The sequence below is a fragment of the Megalops cyprinoides genome, chromosome 14 (genome assembly GCF_013368585.1).
Source record: "Megalops cyprinoides isolate fMegCyp1 chromosome 14, fMegCyp1.pri, whole genome shotgun sequence".
Classification (NCBI taxonomy): domain Eukaryota; kingdom Metazoa; phylum Chordata; class Actinopteri; order Elopiformes; family Megalopidae; genus Megalops; species Megalops cyprinoides.
In genome coordinates, this window is record NC_050596.1 from 6,362,131 (window position 1) to 6,383,906 (window position 21,776).

At 47.8% G+C, this 21,776-nt stretch overlaps 1 protein-coding gene across 3 annotated transcripts in view; it reads left to right on the forward strand.

Moving 5' to 3' along the window:
* Positions 1 to 21,776, forward strand: part of wwc3 (WWC family member 3) — a 39,155-nt gene that overhangs the window by 9,527 nt on the left and 7,852 nt on the right. For all 3 annotated transcript variants that reach the window (XM_036545972.1, XM_036545970.1, XM_036545971.1), the window contains exons 2-12: positions 4,781 to 4,890; positions 6,535 to 6,738; positions 8,000 to 8,076; positions 9,021 to 9,100; positions 14,716 to 14,845; positions 16,170 to 16,304; positions 16,725 to 16,798; positions 18,138 to 18,386; positions 20,589 to 20,678; positions 20,925 to 21,487; positions 21,605 to 21,725. In XM_036545972.1, coding sequence (XP_036401865.1) covers positions 4,781 to 4,890; positions 6,535 to 6,738; positions 8,000 to 8,076; positions 9,021 to 9,100; positions 14,716 to 14,845; positions 16,170 to 16,304; positions 16,725 to 16,798; positions 18,138 to 18,386; positions 20,589 to 20,678; positions 20,925 to 21,487; positions 21,605 to 21,725 — 1,833 coding nt within the window. The remainder of the gene's footprint in view (positions 1 to 4,780; positions 4,891 to 6,534; positions 6,739 to 7,999; positions 8,077 to 9,020; positions 9,101 to 14,715; positions 14,846 to 16,169; positions 16,305 to 16,724; positions 16,799 to 18,137; positions 18,387 to 20,588; positions 20,679 to 20,924; positions 21,488 to 21,604; positions 21,726 to 21,776) is intronic.

Here is a 21,776-nt window from a genome sequence, read left to right on the forward strand (position 1 = left end):
ACTTTTGAGAAATTCCCAAGGCTTAAAATAGGTCCTGGAGCGGTCTCCCTTTTCCCCATGCGCGCGGCTGAGGAACTGCACGCTAACGACAATAAGATTTCTGCTCCTGGCAATGCGCGTTTCCTCCTCAGCAGGAAGACGGGGCTTGAGAAGATCAACTCTCACAGCTCTGAGAAGCTTCCTTTGGAAAACCAGTGGGAGGAACGTCAGCAAAGGGCCAGTTTTAACCATTAATAGAGAGATTGCGAGCCCAGAACTCTGTTCCCACCCGAACAGTATCGGCTCTCCATTCATGAGGACAGATACTGTAGATTGTGCTTTGTTTTTGTGATTCTTTTTTTGAAATGTTGAATCTACGGACCGAGTGCCAGTTTTTTTTGGTAGCAAACCTGTGACACAAATAATGCATGTGGATTTCTAAGGTCAACAAATGACTCTGTCAGTGACACATTGGATGTTTTGTTCAACTGCTGCCGTTTTACCTTGAGGCTGAAGTCATCAAAAGGCGCTTTTTTCCTCCGTGGTTTTCCAGTTAAGTCTGACTCAGTGAGTGTGTGTGTGAATCGGTGAGAACCCTGTGCATTAACAAGGCTGTGTCCCAAATCACCCACTGGCATACTATGCAGTATGCATAGCAAGTACCATTGGCCATCTAGTACATTCACATATGATGATACTGATAGTGTAGTGCTTAAAAGTATCTGAATGTCATACTACACTAAGATCTTTGGAATGTCTCTCCCATGAACAGCCAGGGGCTGTTGTATGCAGAGAATCACGTACAGATCAGTGATGACAATATCATTGCTCAGCTCTCCCTTATCGCCTCCCCATTGGCTCTCTATCGTAACACCATTTAAAACAGAATTGCCACAGAAATGACATTGCTGAACTGTGCCTCTTAACTGGGTGGAGAAACAAGCAGACCACTGTGATTGAGCATGCTGCAGTCATGTTCTCATTTATAACATAAAAAATCAGCTAGTTTCATATGTACATATGTTTATATATAATAAGTAAATATATATGCATGCAAACATACACACATGTGTACAATTGTTTACATAGGCGGTATATGTATGTCAGAATTCCAGATTTATACAGGCGGCCCATGTCTGGTCAGACTGAGGGGAGGAAGCGACTGCTTGTTTGAGGTGGTGATTCACCATGTTTATGAGTAATAAGGAAATTGTCTCTTAAGATGTGAGTAATATTGGTCTTATCCAAACAAATACTGCTTAAAGAGTGAACCGTTTTCACCAAGACTGATGTTCAGAGCTAAAGTCTGCTTCGTCCATAAGCATCTAGATATTGTCCCCCCATTATGCCGACAAGGGACTCCGGACTCCACCCCCTGTAGGAATGAACGAATGTCAGGCCATAAAAAGGGTCCCTTGAGGAGAAATTCTACAGCTGAATTTAAGAGAGGGCATCTTTGTCGCTCTCAAATATAGCTCACATTTTAGGCTCTTCAAGTGGTTTTATTAGCTCACATCATTTGGCTTGGATTATCGGGGAGAGCCTGTGTTGGGAATGTATGAGTTCGTGTAAGAGTATGTACATCTAGACTGCGCCCTGCTCCCAGTATATGTTGAAATATGTGGCTGCTGGCCTGTCCCAATGTGTGGAGGTCAGAAAGGGCTGTTTCTCAGAGAGCAGGGGCAGGAGGGTTTCTGCGTGAGTGTGGGTAGAGTAGGCCAGGCTACCTCTCAGCCCTGCATGCTTCTGTGTGAAAGTGTGGCTGGAGTACACCATCTCCTCTGCTCCTTCTCTGTTCTGTGTGAAAGTGCAGTGGGAGTACACAGTCTCCTCTGCTCCTTCCCTGGTCTCTGTTCTGTGTACTTGTGTGTGAAAGTGTGGCCGCAGTACACCGCTTCCTATGACCCAGCTTGGCAGGCCCAGAGCTCCTGTCACAAGACCCGGCAACAAAACAAACATTCAAAAAAGCGTTCCCCGATTCCGATCCGTTAGCGAGGAGGTATTTCTCTCCTCTCGGGGCTTTGATAGTAGTTGAATAATGTTCTGTTCCCCTGTTTTTTTTTTCCGACATCACTTCTCTCACAGAGTCTCATAGCCTCGAGCATGATACTTCTCAGTAAAATGCTTTTTTTGCTGGAATGCGTTTCTGACCTGATTTGACTAAAATTTGTGAGTGCCAGTGATGAAGATAAAGCATCTGCGGGATGCATTTAAACTGATGCACCATATACAATTTACAGGAGCTATAGGATAAAACTGAATGAATGAGTGTTGCATTAAGTAAATGTAATTGATTTCTGTAATACCATACCACTGATGCGGTATTAAAACATGGAATTTGAAAGAGCGTTAAACGTTCACACCAATTAAAAAAAACAGGCTAAACCTCTTGCAGCAAGCATGCTAAAAAGCTACACATTATGTGAATTTGATCTATAACATTTCCAAATTTCTAAGTTAAGACAAATTAGTAAGAAAGTTTGAACAGATGGGCCTTCAGTTATTTGTGCTTCAAATATTTGTATCTTAACGCCCTGGATGTTTTCATATCTGGCACTTGCAAACTACAGTAATTTATCTTCTGGTTACCTATGTGCTGTGATTCTAACTTTTGTTAGAATCGTATGTTTTGTTCAGTAGTTATGGTTTACAAGATGGACTGACGACAGGCACTGGAAAAATGACCATTCTATGATGTGATTGGCCGGCAGTCAGTAGTTGTTTGAGGCAAGATGTTTCCTGTTGAACCACAGCAAGAGGCAGTGTGTGCCATGGAAAAGACATGGTGGCATGCTATATGTGCTTACAGTCAATAATGATTGTCGTATGTTACATTTTACATTATATGTATGTATATATATATATATAAATAATATTCTATAATAACCTCTTTTCTCATATGACCTTATGTTTTTCCAGTGCAAACGATGGTTCTGACATGGCCTGATGTACAGATCTGAGATGTCTTTAAGCCTGTTAACATTTCCAGTGGGCTTATGTGTGTGTGTGTGTGTGTGTGTGTGTGTGTGTGTGTGTGTGTGTGTGTGTGTGTGTGTGTGTGTTTAACCCTTCAGGCGGATGGCCTGCCCTGACACACTGCAGATGACAGTGTCAGTCTGGGAATGTCTCATCTGCGCTGTGAGTGGCGAAGGTGAAGAGTCACTTTGTCTCTTTGCACTCCGGAATGCAAGGACCCCCCCCCCCCCCCCCCCCCCCACACACACACACACACACACACACACACACACACACACACACACACACACACACACACACCGCACACACACACACACCGCACACGCACTGCAGGCCCCGGCATCAGCTTTCCTGGCCCTCGTTGCCGGGGTAATCAATGGCCTCAGGAACCTGCAGACTGCGGCTGTCCCTGTCGCTCGCCCCATTCGGACGCTTAATGGAACTGTTAGGTGTTGACTGGCACTGTGTTTAAAGCCTCTGCATTGCTCCGTTCTCCTGTTGTTTTCTCCTTGTTGACATAAAATAATTGACTCTGTCAATCTGCCATTTAAGAACTGAATTTTACAGTGCACTTGGGAATCTGGGGTGCATGTTGAGTATCTGAAGCAGAAGCAAGACCTATTCTGGATTTATTTTGTGGATTTCTCTTGTCTTTTTGTGTTACATGTGTATGTATAATAATATATGTATATATATTTATTGTTTTTTTTAATATAAAATGTGTTGTTTGAGTTGATTTTTGGGAGGAATAAAATGCCTCATTTTATCGTCAGTTCAGAATCCGAGTTCATTTTTTTCTGATGATTTTCTCTGAAAAAAGATCGGCTTGTTTGAAAACTTTTCTTCGTGACTTCAAAGTGTGTTTCGTTGGGATTGGTTTCAGTAAGAATTTCACTGTAGTAACATCTGCCCCTGTGAAAAGGGCTTTCAGTGGGAAGGAATGGCACCTCTGGCATGCTTGGCCTTGGTCAGGGCTTTGGGGTATGCTGCGTGCGTCATGCGTCCAGTCTCCAGACGGCAGCGCAGAAAGTACGCACTGCCTCAGTGGCTTCTGAGCATGTGAAGCTCTCCACCTACCTCTTTTCTCCTGTCTAGTTCCCTAAATCAAGGCCACTATGAGGGCTTTTGTGTCCACATCCACTGTTGAGTTTCGGAAAGAAAAAAGTATAATTTTTTTCCCCATCCATACGTCATCCATGATTTCTTAACACCAAAAAAAATTCTTATCTCAGATAACCACTTTCTCCCTCATCCCTCACTGCGTTGCTCTTAAAGCCCCCCTCCTCCAGGCCACAGAAACACAGATCTGGGATCAGTGTCTGGGAAGGGATAGTCTCCCCTCAAAGGCTCAGGGGCTGATCTGTGATCAGCATGGCTGAGACGAGCGGGGAGAGACGGGGCGATACGGAATGCGGCATCGGCCTCCAGCCGCTCTCCTCCCATGACCTTAACCCCGAGAGTGAGCTGTCTCTGTCTGCCTCTTTTCCTCTGTGGAGATTAGCGTCCTGTAAACCAGGAAGAGGCACTGGGCCCTTCATTCACATGTTGTTTTTTTTCAGCCGTTAGGAATGTGTTTGTGAACCTCCTTTTTCCTCTACAATATTGTTCATCACAGAAGCTATAGATTTATCCTGAAGGGGTTAAACAGTCCATGGAAGTTACTCTCACAGGAACATGCACTGATGGTGGTTGTTTAAGACGCTGCTGTCATACTCCACTCCATACTCCAGGTTTGCCACAGAACAGAAGTATGAAGGGGACAGTCACCTCAGTTGAATATGTGACGGTGAATTTCACAGGTTTTATGTGCTTTTTTTTGATGCAGGATTACCAAACCTCTGACCTTCGCCGACTGTGTTGGCGACGAGCTGCCATTGGGCTGGGAGGTGGTGTACGACCAGCAGGTCGGCGTTTACTACATCGACCACATCAACAGTAAGTCCTCCACATGCTCCTCTCTCCATCAGGGAAGTCTCTCATCTCTGTGTGTTGTAATGTCAATTCTGAATGAAGCCTTACTAACAGTTGTTCTTGTCAGTGTGCATCTTGGCTTTACATCTCAACTCACATCTTGCATTTACTGCTAAGGAATGCTTGTCACGCATCATCTTGAACTTAAGCATCATTGTGGGCTTATTTGGATTTAAAACCGTTTGCTTTCATTTTTGCTTCAATAAACTATCACTTTCTGAATGATGGTTAAAAAGTGATATTTGGTGAAATTGTAAAGGGCTAGGGTTAGGGTTAGGTATAAGTGTAAAGGTCAGATGTGTGAGAAACCAGATGGCACAAGACCAAGCATTATTTCTGTAGTTTTCTTGTTTTTTAGGCTTATTTTTTTAATTTTTTGTGACATACTTGAAGGTAAAGGCCCAGCATCCACAAACCATAGTAGAGAATTCTAGACTCTAAACAAGCAAACCGCCACCATTGGGGCTGCTGTCACCAGCCGAGCTGTGACCTGAATGATGCGGTCCGAGCCCGTCCGGGTTTCTGTGGGTTCATTTCCTCCCCTGCAACCTATTCAGCTTCTCCAGACTCCGCCCCTCCTCAGAGAGACAGCTGGGTTTCGGACACTGTCTGCAGAGTCCGGGCCCCTCAGGGGCAAGACTTATCAAGATTCTCAGGAATCTGAGATGTACGGTTTCATAACCAAAAAAAAGTCAAGCACACTTTTTTAATGAATGGATTTATTATGAATTTTCTCAGGAACTCATGGCGAGCTGTACCCTCAGTGTAGGTAAACTTATCTGACCCTTGCTGCTCTCCGATTTTGCGATTCGCGGTTTTGAAAATTCGTGCTGGCAGCACTCCCGGTTCCCGAGCCTCTGAATGCTGCACCATCGCCTACAGTCTTGCTTTTGTTTTGCGTACTGCGCCTTATTATCACATTATTATATAAATGCACACATGAATCACTCGTTTATTGCATTATTGCTTTAAAATTAAATGTGGCTGTTTTGCGCCAGGAATAAGTCCGTCTTTGCACATAAGTCAGCAAGGTACAGCATTCACCTGTTGTCCCATTCGTGGGGGGACGCAGCTTTCAACTCCTGTGGATGACAAGGGCCTCCTGTATTGTGATTCAATCACAATGTGATCACAGTTCAGTCACATTTGGATCACAGGTCAATCACATATTATGATTCAGACACAGCTGTTTGTACAGTCGGGTGGCATAGTGGTAAGGAACAGGGCTTGTAACCAAAAGATTTGATTACCCACTGGGCCACTGCTGTTGTACTTAACCTAGAATTGCTTTGGTTACTATTCAGCTGTATGAGTGGATAACATGAAATGATGTAATCTATGTCAGTTGCTGTGTGCTAAATGAAAATAATGTAGTGAAATGTAAATGGAGAGTTAACTGACCCTTAATCGGAGCATTATGTGCTTCTCTGCTTCCACACGGTCATGTGGTGAGGTGCAGGGCAGCAGACACGCAGCTTGGGTTCCTCACTCTTCCTCTTCAGATCTTCAGATTGAGGGTCTTTGTGTCACAGATCTGAGGATCACAAGAAATGGTTGCGTTTTTTTTTTTTTTTTTCCCCTCCTCGTCTCATCTCCGTCGCCGCGCAGAGACCACCCAGATCGAGAACCCGCGGACGCAATGGCGGCAGGAGCAGGAGCGCATGCTGAAGGAGTACCTGGTGGTGGCGGAGGAGGCGCTCAATGCCAAGAAGGAGATGTACCTCATCAAGCAGCAGCGCCTGGAGCTGGCACAGCAGGAGTTCCTGCGCTTCCATGAGCTGTCGGAGGAGGACAGCCGCTCGCTGACCAGCGGTGAGTCACCCCCGAACCCGCTCACCCCGTTAGAAACGCTCACGCTGCCAGACTTGCCTTTCGCCAGCTTTGAAAACGCAAGTTCTGTCATCCAGCATCATCCTCTGTAAATGCACACTCTTCCAAATGAACCTCCTGAACTGTGAGACATTCCCAACGCCATTATCCCGTCGTCTGATGTCACCCACTATAAATGCTCACTCTTCCAAACACCTCTCACCAGCTTTTAGACCCCCAAACTTTGTCACCTGATGTCACCCCTTTTAAATGCATATTCCAAATCTGTTTTTCGCCCTAACGCTGTCGCCTAACATCACCCACCTGTGTGCGCACAGTCACACACTCCTCCCAAACCTGGCTGTGGGAGCCCCCTGGCCCCCTGGAGTTTACCCCGAGGTGTCTGTGTGAGCCGCCGTCCGTGGCTGCCTCGCTCCCTCTGGGGCACCCTCGTAGCTGGAATGCTCTCAGTTACACTCGTAGCCCAGCGCTGGTGGCCTGACGCCGTGGCGTTGCCATGCCGAGCATGCCAGTCTTTAATCTTTCATTCCTCTGCACCCCCCCACCCCCACCCCCTTCCCCTGCGTCCCTCGTCACATGGGCCTCAGTCCAAAAGCTTCATTCAAGGAAAACGTTTTTTTTCGTTGCAATCTAAAACAGTGGAGGGTGTACACTTTTCAAACAGTGCACATGAATTAAAGTGAATAGAAAGTGACCCCTCCCCTGTTCAGCACTGACTTCCACCCCCTTCCGTGCTGGGCGCTGACTCTCTCCCTGCTGTGTCTCAAGCCTTTTATATTACAATATTGTTGTAGCAGTGTTTATCTCAGTGAATGTAAAGTGTATAGCTGAGCTCTGAGTGAGTTCCCCTGCCTCTGTCAGTGGCTTCCCCTGAAGTAGGGTTTGGTCCCATAGAATTCCACTGTGCGTGAATGCCAGGCCAGGCCCTTTCCTGCCCTAGTGAAAGCTCTCCTCACTCCTTCACTTCCCGTGAATTGCCTTCGCCGCTGGCACGCCCGCGAGGGGAGGGGGCGCAGACTGGGAACCCCACAGCGGGAGACTGTGACCCCTCCACACAGAGCGAGGGAGGCGGTTCTCACAGAGGCCCCTCTCTCAGGGGATACAGTGTCGCTCACCTTTTCCTGCATTTTTAGGATGCGCGGGGGGGGGTGTTGTTAATGTTGGAAGAGCGTTTGGTTTCACTGTTAGCTGACAGGCTTTCTCTCTCTCTCTCTCTCTCTCTCTCTCTCTCTCTCTGCTGTAGCATTCTCTGGATCCACTTCAAACGCCAAATATGACCCTGACCAAATCAAAGCGGAAATCGCCTGTAGGCGTGAGAGGGTAAGTCATTATCAGCAGAGAACAATGCCTCGTACGTCAGGCCCCCTGTGCCGCGCGGAGGGGCTCAGGTGTGGCCTGCTGGGGGGCCCCAGAGCCGCAGGATCAGCCCTCAGGCTGGAGAGTGTCAGGGCCCTGCTGGGGCCATGTTTGGAGTTTCAGGGCCCCTTCCACTGTAGGGCACTGTCGCTGTCACAGCTTGGCCCCAGCCAAGTGCCACCCCAGCAAGTTTCATTCAGTGTCAGCCAAGCTGGCTAGTTATGCCGAGTCGAGTCATGAACTCAGGGAGCGGTCGTCACACCAACGCACCTGAGCGTCAGCCCTGAGTTGGAAATAATTAAAATGATTAGTTTTAACACTCAGGATGTCAGGCGGCTCTCCCCACTGCGGAGCTGTTGGCGTCCCTGTCTGTCTTGGTGGTGTGCAGTAAACAGGGTGTGTTTCGGGGAAAGGGCAGGCGACACGCCTGAAAGCGCGTTGTGTGCTTGACCGGGCATGTCGCCGTGCGTCGTCCCGGGGGAACGGCTGACACTCGTCTGCTGACGAAGGTGAATCACCCAAACGCTCAGCCTGGGAAAACCACAGGCCACCTTAACAGCCAGCGTTTCTCTGTAATACTGATTTTCATACTCAGTCGAGTGCTGTCATGACCTGAAGTTTCACTTTCCACTTTAAAGGAGGGCACTTTTTTTTCCCCCAGAAAATGTAAGTAAGAAATGTGTAAGTGGTAGTTAGATTTCCTGGAGCTGGGAAAAATGGTTCATGTTGTTGTCTGCGGGTTTGTGCCAGTCTGTGGTTTCAGGGTGAGCTTACTGTTCACGCCACTGCGCCGGTGACAGAGTGACGAGGGTGAGGGAGCGCGGGATTGGTAACAGGGGAGAGGGGGCGGGGTTTGTGCGCACTGGTGGCTGACTCTCACTGGCGGCCTCTGTGCCTTGTGTCTCCAGCTCTCCACTCTGAAGCAGGAGCTGGCTCAGGTGAAGCAGGAACTGCACTACAAGGAGATGGGTGTGGAGACCCTGCAAGAGTGAGTACTGCCCCTTTTCCCCAGAACCCCCTTCTCTCACATGCTCCTTTGCCGTGGTCTGACCCAGTCTCTAACCACCCCCACCTCCACCCCAGCTGTCTCCTCTACACCCCCCTCTGCTCTCTGTCCCTGAACCGTTCTCTTTTTTCCCTTTAGAGGAAATTTGTGTCACTACAGTGCAGAGTGGCTGGGGATGGGCCTACACACATCACAGAAGTCAGCTGTGTCATTCATCACACATTTCCTCACAAAACAGAAACTGTTCCTTTCTTAACAGAAACTTAGAGATGATGGAGTAGCTCACAATAAATACATTACATGTTACATTAAAGGAAGGCCTAAAAATGAAGAAAGCTTTTCATTTTAAAGCTTGTAGCCTATGTGAGACCAGCTTATAACACTGTATCTTCATTGACCTGCTCTATGAATATGCTAAATCACCCAATCTATTGAAACTATTACAGCCCTGCTAAAGTCCTCCCATTCCCCTGCTTTCTGTAGCACAGTTCTCATTAGTATCTAAGTAATATTCCTACCTTTTGTTTTCCCACCTTATTCAGCTCTTCTGTTTGTTTTTCCATATAATTGGCTTGTTATTTCTTAAAAAAAATCTTTACTATAAATCTTTACTAATATTACTATTTATCTATCATAAATTCTGCTCTGGAATAAGAAAACGGCCGCTGCTGTGATCCTTGATTAAAAACCGCAGGTTGTTCATTCGTGAAGTGGCTGATTACATCACGGTCACTGCTGCTGACATCACTGCAGTGTCCTGTAACAGTCAGTAATGCCTGACCAGATGTTTGGGATATGTAGTCACCTCAGAGAAGCACCTTTGTCAAGAAGTCCTGAAATAATTTTCTAAAAAAATGTCAAATTTAAAAAAAATCCATGAAATGACACAGTAGAAACACAGTTTTTATTTAATTTAAAACTTAATCATCCAATTAAAGCGATTTCTTATTCACCGGCACATCAAACCGAAAAAGCTACAGATGATAATCTGAAAAAGACCGCATTCAGCAAAGCACGCAGCCTTCGTAAACAATAGTGAGAACGTCAGGGAAATGTTTTTTGATTTGACACACCTTTTTTTTTTTTTTGTAACCTTTCTGTCACAACCTGAAACAGTCGTGTCAGCCTTCATTGTTGTTTTAGCGGACGCTAGCAGGACACAGGGCAGTTGTGTGTGTGTGTGTGTGTGTGTGTGTGTGTGTGTGTGTGGTTGTGTGTGTGTGTTTTTATGGCTCCTGGATGAAGCTGTGGTTGTGCTGCTTGTGTCTGCTTCTGGGGGGAAGGCACTCCTCGGCGTGGGCTTGTTTGAGTTTGGCTGGGGGGGGGGAAAGCGACTCCACCTCAGGAAGAGGATGCAGCAGCGCGGAGCTGGAGCCAAGGATCGCCCTGGAGAGGAAGTGCTCTGTTAGGAGGAGGAGGGGGGGCGAGGGAGGGGGGCGAGGGAGGGGGGTGGGGAGAGAACAAAAAAAAAAAAAAACACACAGGGAGCCAGGGAGAAATGGCTGTAGAAACGCAGAGATATCTGGCTGCAAATTCCTGTGCGTTTCCTGAAGCCGAGAGGGCCTTTATCTCTTAGATAATATACAGCTTGAGAGGCTCCCAGAATAGACCGGGGGTCCAGCCTGCCGGAACACTCCGCGAAGGGGGCAGAAACACAAAAACACAAATGGCTCTCTCTCTGGAAGAGAGGCTCCCCGTCTCTCCCGCTAGCCCAACCCAGAGGGACCGAGGCCCTGAAAAATGGGCCCTCATGACAGGTCCGTTCTGGAATAAGAGGTCACTGCCGTTGACGCAAAAAGAATTGTGTTGCCAAAAGTGCACGGCGTCTCGTTGAATAAACAAACAGCGTGCGCTCCCTGAAGTTTCACATCTCTTGGAGAAGCATTTCTTGCCCCAAAAGTGGCACAAACAAGAACACTGCTTGTCACAGAAACAAACAAAAAAACCGAGCTCTTTAGAAAAATTAAATCTGTCAATGTGAATTTTCTGAGGACCACACACATTGTTGTTTTTACTTCCCCCCCCTATGGCACAGTCCGGCTTGCCATTTAAATGTACTGTAACCATGGTGACCTTGTAGGCTTTCACACCGTACGCATTCAGGTGATGTTCATACAGATGGATTAAATTTTTTTTTTTTTTTTGTATTTTGGTGGAGTGATTGATGGGGGATTCCTTGCTCAGCTGGGCTGGAAGGCTTTGAGTCTTGTGCACTCAGCACTGTAACGCACGCAGCTCCAACTCCTGCTTACTTCCACTTGAGAGACGGCTCTGAAACCGGCCGTACGTCTGCCGCTACTTTAGGGAGGCACGGGTCACGGTTCACGAATCCCTCTATCCCAGCCCCTTTGAGTGAACTTCTCTGTCCGTAACACCGAAATGCACCAAACGGGAGAGGTTCTGCCCCTGGCACGCTCCCCCCCGAGGTGGGAACAGACTGCATCCCGTAAAGAGAGGGCCTCCCATCATCCCCTCTGGTTCCCGGGGAGCTCGGCGGCGGTGGAGAGGCGCCGATCGTGGCGAGTTTGGATACGTGAATAAACGGCCAGACTCCGGAGGGGCGGGGGAACAAAGCGGCGCTTGTTTTTCGGGTGAGGGGCAGGGTCCCGGGGCGAACAGTGCTGGCTGTTACTGGAGGCCCTTCAGGAAGCAGGCCGCGGCGAGCCCAGGGCTCCGTGCCAGCACTGAGGATCTCGGAGGCAGGCGGACACGCAGGCCCTGCAGAGGAGCACCATGGGATAGGCCAGCACCGCGGCACCGTTAGCATGAAGATAGCCGTATGAATAGAGACTCCTCACACTGGCAATATGAGCATAAGGCAGATTTCAATTTCAATTTACCTAAATGGCTTTGAAATAATCTTTGCGCTTCATGTTTGAAAAAAAATAAGATACTATGCCAGTTCATTGACAGAATCTCTGTCACAGAGTGAGTAAACGGTAATGATTATCAATAATGACTTAAGGTCAGGCGCTTTTGATGTGTTAGTAAGTCATGCATATTGATAAATTTTGTTGCTTTTTGTTTACGGCTGCCGTTTTATGGAGATGTGGTGGCGTTTTGTTTCCATGGGTGATGTTTCATGCTGGACGTTGGAGAATTTATACTCCTAATATTCTTGCTGCTTAAAAAAAAAAAAAGGCCACAACACAGGAAGGGTTTTGTGGCAGGCTCACGTTTCACACTCCTAATCGTGCCTTCTGGGTCAGAGGTGCCTCTACGTCCTGCCAACGTTGTTTTACTGTGGCCAAAAAGGCTACCCCATTGAGCAGGAAGGTCTCTGAGGCACATTGCTGAAATGAAAACCCAGGGAAAGTATATGAACACATCAGCCATTTCAGTAATGCAACCTCTCCACTGACGGCCAACTAAGCACTTTCCTTGAGTTTCATTATGAAAAGTGTGTTTCTCAAAGACATAATTAATTTCACGCTCCAATTAGTTGAACATGCTAAGTTTATGCTGTAAGTCACGCTAAATATGTATGTGTGCGTATAGACTGTATGTAGTGTATATGTATACATATGTATGTATTACGCACACATTCATGCATAGATACGTACATACAAAAATGTAAAGATCCTGATAGTCAATTTTTTTGCCATTTCCCTTACGGTTGGCAGTTACTTTTGAGTTGTTTATTTGTCAGCTTGATTTAGCTAGATGTTTATATTTCATGTGCTTTGGTTTCTCGTAGTAACAGCTCATCTGAAGCACTCATCTGGAGTACTTTTCCATGGGGAATCCCTGGTGTAGTCATCATCAAATTGGGAAGCTGTACTTGGCCGTCAAGGGCTTCAGGCACATAAAAGAAGGAAAATTCACTCAAACCCCAGACGCCGCCCTGTTTGGTAACAGTCTGAGTGATGTCATTCCCAATTTAATTCTTTATAATTAGGTGTGGAACATGGGGTGGGGCAGAATCTGACATAAACTATATTTAGATGTTTGTGTACATTTTTATGTACAGCATGTGGATTCTCGCATAAAGACACCCCTGTATGTATGAATATATTCGTATGGTATAAATGACGACATGGAGCATTTGGTCAGTTGCTATTTGAAATATTTAGCCTCAGGAAATACCCATGTCTCATGCCAGGCTAGTATTACACAAAGACACTGTAAAGGTTTCAAGACAATTTTCTCTTCAGGCGGAAGCTGAGATCCTAAGAGAAAAATCATATCAAATCTCAGCCAGACACAGCCAATGAGTACAGAGCATTTTGATTTAAGAAAAAGGAAATGGACTCTGATTATGTTGAATCAGAGCATTTAGTCATCTAGTACTTTGTTGTTTTTTGTGATTCTATTTTTTATTGGGCTTTTAACAAAACATTCATACAGGAAAACAACATGAAGACACAGGACACAGCACAGAATACACACAACACAGAAATTAGGGGGAGGGTGGCGGAGGGTGGTTGGCAATTAGATATATAAGAAAACCATGTAAACTGCATTGCATAAACAAATTATGTATACATAACATAATTTAAATCAGACCCTTGAAAATATCGGTCCCTTGGGACCAGCTATCTAAGGTTTTTAAAGAGGTCCTATGGAGCTTAGCAGTGCATATTTCTAGAATAAGGATATCTAAATAATAATACAGATTTCATACTATGCCTACGCTCAAACTAGTATTTAAGGATTGATTTCTATGATGCTGTTAAGCCTGCCATAAAAACATGCCTAATCTCTGTTTTTAAAATTAATATTAGAGTCAACACCACTAGTAGTAGTGCAGGGGAATCCCAACATCTAAAGGTTCAGACACGATGTCAGCAACCTTGTTTCCAAATGTACTGAGTTTTTTTTAATACACTTCTGTAAATTCCTTTTTGTGAGGTGAATTGAGGGGCAGATAGAAAAACCATGACGATATTATGGTGAGAAACAGCATCAGATACAGGTTAAAAGCGGGTCAAAGACATGGTGCACTCAAGTCAAAACAAAGGCAAGGAGTCATTGCAAAGAAAGCACAACTGTCAGATATGCTGTCATTATACTAATGCAAATTTACCGAACACCAAAACACTCAGGCCCTTTCCCCTGCTGTCGTACAGCTCTGTACATTACAGCTCAGTAATTTCCCTAATCCCTTTAAGGTTGTTTTGAGACTGCAGCCGCTCCTTAACAGAAGCATGTTTTCCTCCTTCCCACTGTCTCGCAGTAGATGCATATAGTCGCAGTGGTCACTGCTTATGGGGAGTACTGTTGTAAACCCTACAGTGAGAAAACGGGGGCGTGTTTGCGGCTTTCAGAAATGGACTTTTTTCTTCTTCTGTGCACATCAGCCTTATATGAAATGGTGTGACATATGTGTGTGCCTGTGTGTGTGTGTGTGTGTGTGTGTGTGTGTATGCGCGTGCATGTGTGCTCTGTATGTGTGTGCGCGCGTGTGTGTGTGCGCGTGTGTGCCTGTGCGTTTGTGTGGATGTTGATGTGTGTCTGTGTGTGTGTGTGTGTGTCTGTGTGTGTGTGCATGCGCGCATGCATGTGTGCCTGCGTGTTTCTGTGGATGTTGATGTGTGTGCATGTGGGTCCGTGCCTATGTATGCGTGTATGCCCATGCATTTGTGTATGTGTTGAAGGATTGACAGGAAGATGTCCAGCAGTCAGGCCAGCTACAAACTGGACGAGGCCCAGGCCATATTCAATGAGCTGCGGAGCATCAAGAAGTCCATCAGCACAGGCGAGAGGGAGAGGCAGGACCTCATCCAGGTAGGGCTGGAGACACACAAACCACTGCCACTTTTAGACATAGTGTTTTTAAAGTGCCCCCTATGACCATGAAAAACTGGGAAAACATGAGCTTATTATTATTATTATTATTATTATTATTACTGCTAATTTCCTACACTTTAAGGGAAAGTTTGGGTGGCATTTCTCTGCACTGCTGTTTCGTCTCACAGAACCCCAAACTCAGCGCCTCTCATCTGGTACAGCCAAATAGCATCATTATTTTATTTGTATTTCATTTCTATCAGCTACTGCTATTATTACAGTGCGTGGTGTTGTACTAACTGTAAAGCCAAATCCCTGACCGATTTAATCAGATAACCAGCTGTTACAGTATCCATTCAATAATTTACTCTGGTTTACCACATATGCCATGTCTTCTTTTCTGGAAATTGCTTTTCCAAAATTTGATTTGTTATATAAACTATTTAAAATGGTTGCAAAATAATCTCTTCAAGTGTGTCTATTACTGTATTTCAGCAAAACAGTGATTTAATATAATGTTTATTTGAGTTCAAGTAGTTTTTCCAGTAGTTTTTCAAGGGGTTTTTCAAGTAGTTATAAGTGTTTGATCTGACTTGGAGATGGAGCTGCTCTAACTGACCTTTTTGTGGTTTAAGCCAAATTGAAGAGCTTCCTGCCATGTCCAAGCATTGGACACATTTCTCACTGTTCCCATTGGCTAAAATCAGCATTGTTTGTAAACAAATTACTGTCAGCGTTTTCAATGATGCCCCCTTCTGGTCGCATGTTGAATCTCGTTGAGGTGTGTTTTTCGCTGGGAATTTCAGTGCTGTGATCTCTCCTATGATATGTGTTTGCAAAATCTCATGAATGCGTGTCAGATCACTACATCTTCTTAGATTGGTTACTTATTTAAAACCGAAAGATACAGTGTTTTATCCTCGGGTATACAATGCTTTCTAGCTGTAAATGAAGCAGGATGACATGGATGCAATTCAAAGCCAGCAAAGAGGTCACATGGCATACAGCTTGGCAGATACTTTCATGCAGGGCAGTATGCAGGTCTTAATGCTATATCATTTATATGTACCCAGTTTATGCATGTTGTTTTTCGGCTGAGATAAGCACCCCAAACACCCTGAGGTGTTTCAGAAGTGGCCCCAAGACCTTCTCAGACACCAGCAGGGAGGTGGGTCCGCAGAGCTTGTTGCCGTGGGTCGAGACGCATGCTGGGGGCAGGCGGAGATTTAGCTGGCCCCCGTGTACACGCTGGCCCGGAGGCTGGTCCTGCAGCCGATGCTGTGCTCTGCTTCCCCCGTGTTAAAGCCCTCATCCCCCGCAGAGCCTGGCCAAGCTGACGGTGAGCTTCCAGCACACCCTGTGCATTGGGGACCCCCCGCAGGAGGGACCCGGGCGCCTGCCCTGCGTCACCCAGGGCTGCCGGGACACCGGCTGCCAGACGGACATCGCCGGAGAGGTGGGTCCCCCTGCCTCGCCGTCTCCCAGCAGCGCGGCTACCCGCTACGCTAACGGTTCAACATGCCTTTTGTGTAGTCTGTTTTTCAAGCCCTCACTTGGAGCTCCTTCTCTTGGTATAATGTGTACATCTCTGCCTACCTCTCTGTATATCCATCTTCTTTAAAAATGTTCAGAGATGATGAGCACAATGAATGTGGTCTTCATAGTGTTAGATGTAATATTAACATAAAGTGGCACTGAAGTTTTTTTCTCAATCCTGTTTTGATGGCAATTTTGTTGATGATTCAGTGTATAATGTACTTTTTTGTGTGTATACAGCACAGAATACATAAGTATGTCAGAATACTTCTTGTAGATATTTTGTGTAGATATTTGATGTATCAGGTTAACTAAGGTGGAAATGACTTTCTTCCTAAAGCTTGGTTCCCAAGATTCCTCGCAGCTGGTGGATAAAGTTCGGCTCAACTGGCAGTATGAAGAAGCCAAGAAAAAGTGAGTGACGTTTTAGCTGTGAGCCCTCAGTTATACTGCTGTATTGACTCTCCTGATGCTGTACCTACAATGCTGCTGTTTTGACTCTCCTAATGCTCCACATAAAGTGCTGCTGTATCAATGCTAACAACCTTTTTTGGGAATGGCGGTCATTCCCCTGGCGGGGGTTTTTTCCCCTCCCAAATCCTACAGTCCAGCTCTGTGTGTGACCACTCTTAGCTTAGCTGGTTTACTTCCAAGCTCACGGCCATATACTGCCGGGCAGCTCGCCCACGGGGGGAAATTCCGGCATTTTTGGGTGTGTCGAAGGTTTAGGTCAACGAGTGCGTCTCGGTCTGTTGATTGAGGTGGAGGTGAAGAACAAGGATGAAGGACGGCACGTTTAGCTGCTGGCGGCAGCTCTCCGAGCGCGTGTACCTGGAGCGGGAGTCGGCGGGAGTCGGCGGGAGGCAGCGCTGGGCTGGCCGAGCGGGCGCAGACATGAGGTGCTGCGGCACTGCGGGTCTGCAGTCTGCAGGCCGCCTGGCCGAAGGAGCGGCCTGTCCGCAGCACCGCCGCTGCCGGGCCGAGCGGACGGCGCTCTGAATGGCCCACTTTTGGAAAATGAGCTTGGTGGTCAAATTCTTCATTTAGCATGCATTCCTGCCCCCGGGCGACCGTGGTGCTGACACTGAGCTGCCTTTGTGTTCAGCCAGCGCTCTGCCCACCTCTGCAGGGCACCGCCGACTGGCACCGGTCAGCGGGCATGCACACACACACACACACACACACAGTCACACAAACATACTCTCTCACATACACACGCACACACACAAACCTCTGCAGGGCACCACCGACTGGCACCACGGGTGCAGGCTCTCACACACACACACACACACACACACACACACACAGTCATACAAGCATACTCTCACATACAGTCACACACTCGCACACACACACAAACACAAACACAAACCAGCGTCTACAGGGCACTGCCAGCTGGCATTGAATACGGCTGCAACATACACACACACCTATGCAGGACACTGGTGTTGGATATTGAATTTACACAAGCACGCACACGTGTGTCAGAATCGCTTCAGATCAAATGAATGAAGGTGGTTACATCACAGTGATTACCATAATAATGACACTGAGCAGTAATGATGCCCATCGTTGGAATCACTTTCAGAAAGATTATCTAGATGCAGGTCCCATCACCAATTCAAGCCAAGATAACCAATCAGAGAGAGATGGGGAGGGGGGTTCTTGCCAGCTTCTTGCTAGGCTAAAGATGTTAAGCAAGTTTTCTTTTGAAGTGTATGGTAATTGTAATGCACTGTGCCCCCACCCCCAGAGTGTCCAGCATCCAGCACCAGCTGGCGCAGATGGACAGCGAGGGCTGGCCGGGCCGGGCCGAGGCGGACCGGGACCGGGACTGCCTGCAGCTGCTGCGGGAGAAGGAGGCCCTGCTGCAGGAGATCACGCTGCTCAGCCAGCAGCAGCGCCCCCTGGAGTCGCTCCTGCAGCTGGAGGAGGAGCGCCGCAGGCTGGAGGAGGAGGTGCAGCGGGCGCACGCCGCCCAGAGCCAGGGGGCCAGCCAGAGGTCAGGGTTCACTCGCACTCTGTGGGGGGGGCAGGGGGAAGGTGGGGAGTGAGAGATCGGACTTGCGCTTTCAGTCTTGTCTCCAGAGCGATTCAGAACCAGCTTATGCAGAGAAACTGCATGTCTCCTGTGATGCTGTCAGTGTGACAACCTTTCTGTGCATTACATGGGTCTGTGTCATCTTTTCAGGCTTGGACCACTGTTTCCATAGAAAATGCAATTAGTTGGGGATGTTGTTGCTTGTAGATTCTTTGATATGGGTCCGATGTCATATGTGTTTGTTTCCTGTGACAGTGGGTTAAATCGGCCCATGCGTCCCCTCACAGCGGGCCTCATACCGTCAGATTCGCCTGAACCGGTTCTGCCTCAGGCTTTACAGGGTTTAACCCAGGGCTAATGCTAACCTTAACTCCTTCTCAGATGCAGAGCTGACAGGTTTACTAAACTGTGGAAATCAGTACAGTCAAAGGCACCGTTTTGTAGTCTGATGTAAACGTGTCAAGAGCATTCCAGAGGAAACGCACAGATAACCAGCTGGAAGCTGAGAGCCAATGGCAACGGGGCAAGCAGGCCAGGAAAATCCTGGGTAACTGTCCTTTTGTGACGGATAAACCTGATGAGCTCCAGGGCGCAGTGGACTGGGCCTCCGCTCCTGAACATGGACACATTGTTGCAGGAGTGCCCTATCAGCCCAATCTAACAAACAGATACATTTCACAGAGCATCCCATACAGCGCACACAGTAAATAAGGGCACCCCTATGCCTCCGCAGAGATTAAGCCTGTGTCTCTGCTGATAGAATACTGTCTAGAAACATGACGCCAGCAGATTGGGCCACCAGCAGAGCTGTGTGGTACTTAGAGAGAGAGTGAAGAGGAGGAGGAGGAGGAGGAGGAGGTGGTGGCGGCGGTGGTGGAGGAGGAGGAGGAGGAGAAAGAGGAGGAGGAAGGCAGGGCAGTGGGACAAATGATGGTCCATGTAGCGAACCGGTTGCACAAGAAGCTGGAAAAACAAGAGCGCCCAAATCACCACAACCAGCAGTTATGGTTACCCCTTGGCAAGGGGCATCTGACCATAAGATGCCCACAATACCCAGGGAGTGTTGGATGTCTCAGTGGGCGGTGCAGTAATTTGCACTGCCATAACTCCACAATTTTTGGACTATTTTGTTAATCAGCACCAGAGGGCGCCTGAATTCCACATTACATCCTGATGTGGCTGGAGAGACGATTCGCCTGTGGATGTTTGTGTCTGAGTGTCTGAATGGTGCATGGTGATTTGCTGAGATCTTTGAGCTCAGCAGTTGCACGGGCTTGCCTGTCCAGCCAGTGCTGTCCAAAGTGTTTTATTTGGGGTGGAGTCATGGGACAGCTGCAGGAATTTCACTCCATTTCATTGTTTTTCTGTCTCTGCCTTCGTCAAACAGTTGGTGTTTTCAGACACTGAAATGTACATTCCAACTTTCTGCTGTCTTTAACACATTTCACCTGTTTAAACTGCCATTTTAGGCATTTAGCACATCATCAGATCTGAGCCAGCCTGAGCTGGTACTACATTCATTGACTTGTTATGTAATTCTGTGCTTTTTATATGTAGTTTGTTATTAACTGGGTGCACAGTGCTTCATAAAAGCTATCCAGTATAAATTAATATGACCATATCTTTTTGGAAGGTGGATTTCATAGCCACAGTGTAGTGAGAACAGAAGAGAGTAAATCATACTAACTACTGTTCAGCCTGTTTGTAGCATGTGTAATTACTTATGGGTAAGAGCTGATATATACAGACGCATTGGTATGTGTGAACAGTCAGTATACATACACAGGAATCAAGGCCACTTAGGGTAAAGTGGGACCTTTCAACCTTACTGGCACTGTTTGGTATAGAATTTGGCTATATAAAAACTAAAACTAAAAGCACCACAAAACCATAAGATCACCACTCTCACTAAAAGAGTGCAGTACGTTTCAACATAAGCAGGTCTTCCACTGGGCAGCAGTGTGGTGTAGCAGGAAGGAGCAGGGTTTGTAACTGAAAGCTTGCTGGTTTGATTACAATAATGTAGCGTAATGTTGCGTACACTGAAATTTTGACTGTATCCATATGTGGTTGTTAGGAGCAGGATATTCTGACTGTCTTACTGGCTCCATATTGAAACTGTGAGTGCTAAAGGAAGAGTGTGTGTGTGTGTGTCCCTGTCAGGATTCTGCAGCAGGAGAAGAGGAATGTGCTCCTGAGGCAGCTGGAAGAGGCCACACGCATCACCACCTACCTGCACTCCCAGCTGAAGAGGTGAGCTGTGGAGCCCAGCCACACACGGCTGTATTCCTGTTTCATATTTATATCATATGTGTCTGAATGAAGTATATGAAATGTATATACTATCGCAATACAGTATTGCATATTGATATCTATGTGAAATGTACAGTATTAAATGTACAGTGGGGCAGTGTGGTGAGATCTGTATGGAGGCGTGTGGCTTTTTGTGTGGTGGTGCGTTTGACGGCCTGTTGCCTGCTGTCTCTCCCTGCCTCTCAGCCTGTCGGCCAGTAATCTGACCATGTCGTCGGGCAGCAGCCGCGGCTCCCTGGCCTCCAGCCGCGGGTCCCTGGCGTCCTCCCGCGGCTCCCTCAGCTCGGTGAGCTTCAGCGACATCTACGGGCCGCCCCAGTACGAGCGGCCCGAAGCCGGCGGCGAGCTGGACCCCCACCTGCGCTTCCTGCTGCCTCCGGAGGCGCTGTCGCGGAGCGCGGCGGCGTGCGGAGGTGGGGTCGGGGGCGGGGTCGGGGGCGGCGACCTCCTGGCGCTGGGCAAGGCCAAGCGCTCGCAGGACACGCCGCAGTCGCTGGCGTCGCTCTCCTCCCGCTCCTCGCTCTCCTCGCTCTCGCCCCCGAGCTCGCCCATGGACACGCCCTACCACTCCGCCCCCCAGGACTGCCCCCTCGCCCAGATGACCGAGGAGTACATGGAGCTGGCCGGCCGGGGCCCCGCCCACAACCACGCCCACACCTCCGTGCCCGGCGACGCCGCTGCCGCCGCTCACCCAGCTGACAGCAAGAGCCACAGGGACGGCGCCCCCCAGGGGATACTCACCACGACAGGCGAGTGGAACCGCTGTCGCCCAGTGAAGAACGATGTCGATAACATCGGTGACGCTGGTCGTTCCTAACTGCTCTTTGTGTCTTTGGGTCTGTATGTCTGTGTGTGTGTCCGTGCAGGAGTGACCCTTCGCTGTAACAGCGCGAACAGGTCTGGCCGAAGGGCCCGGAGAGTTTCAGCAGGTCTGTCTGACGACGCTCTGGCAACCGACAGCGGGGTCTTTGAAGCCTGGAGCAAGAGGTGAGTGCAGGCCAAAACTCAGCCTTCAGCTGGCTCTCCTTAAAGGGGAAC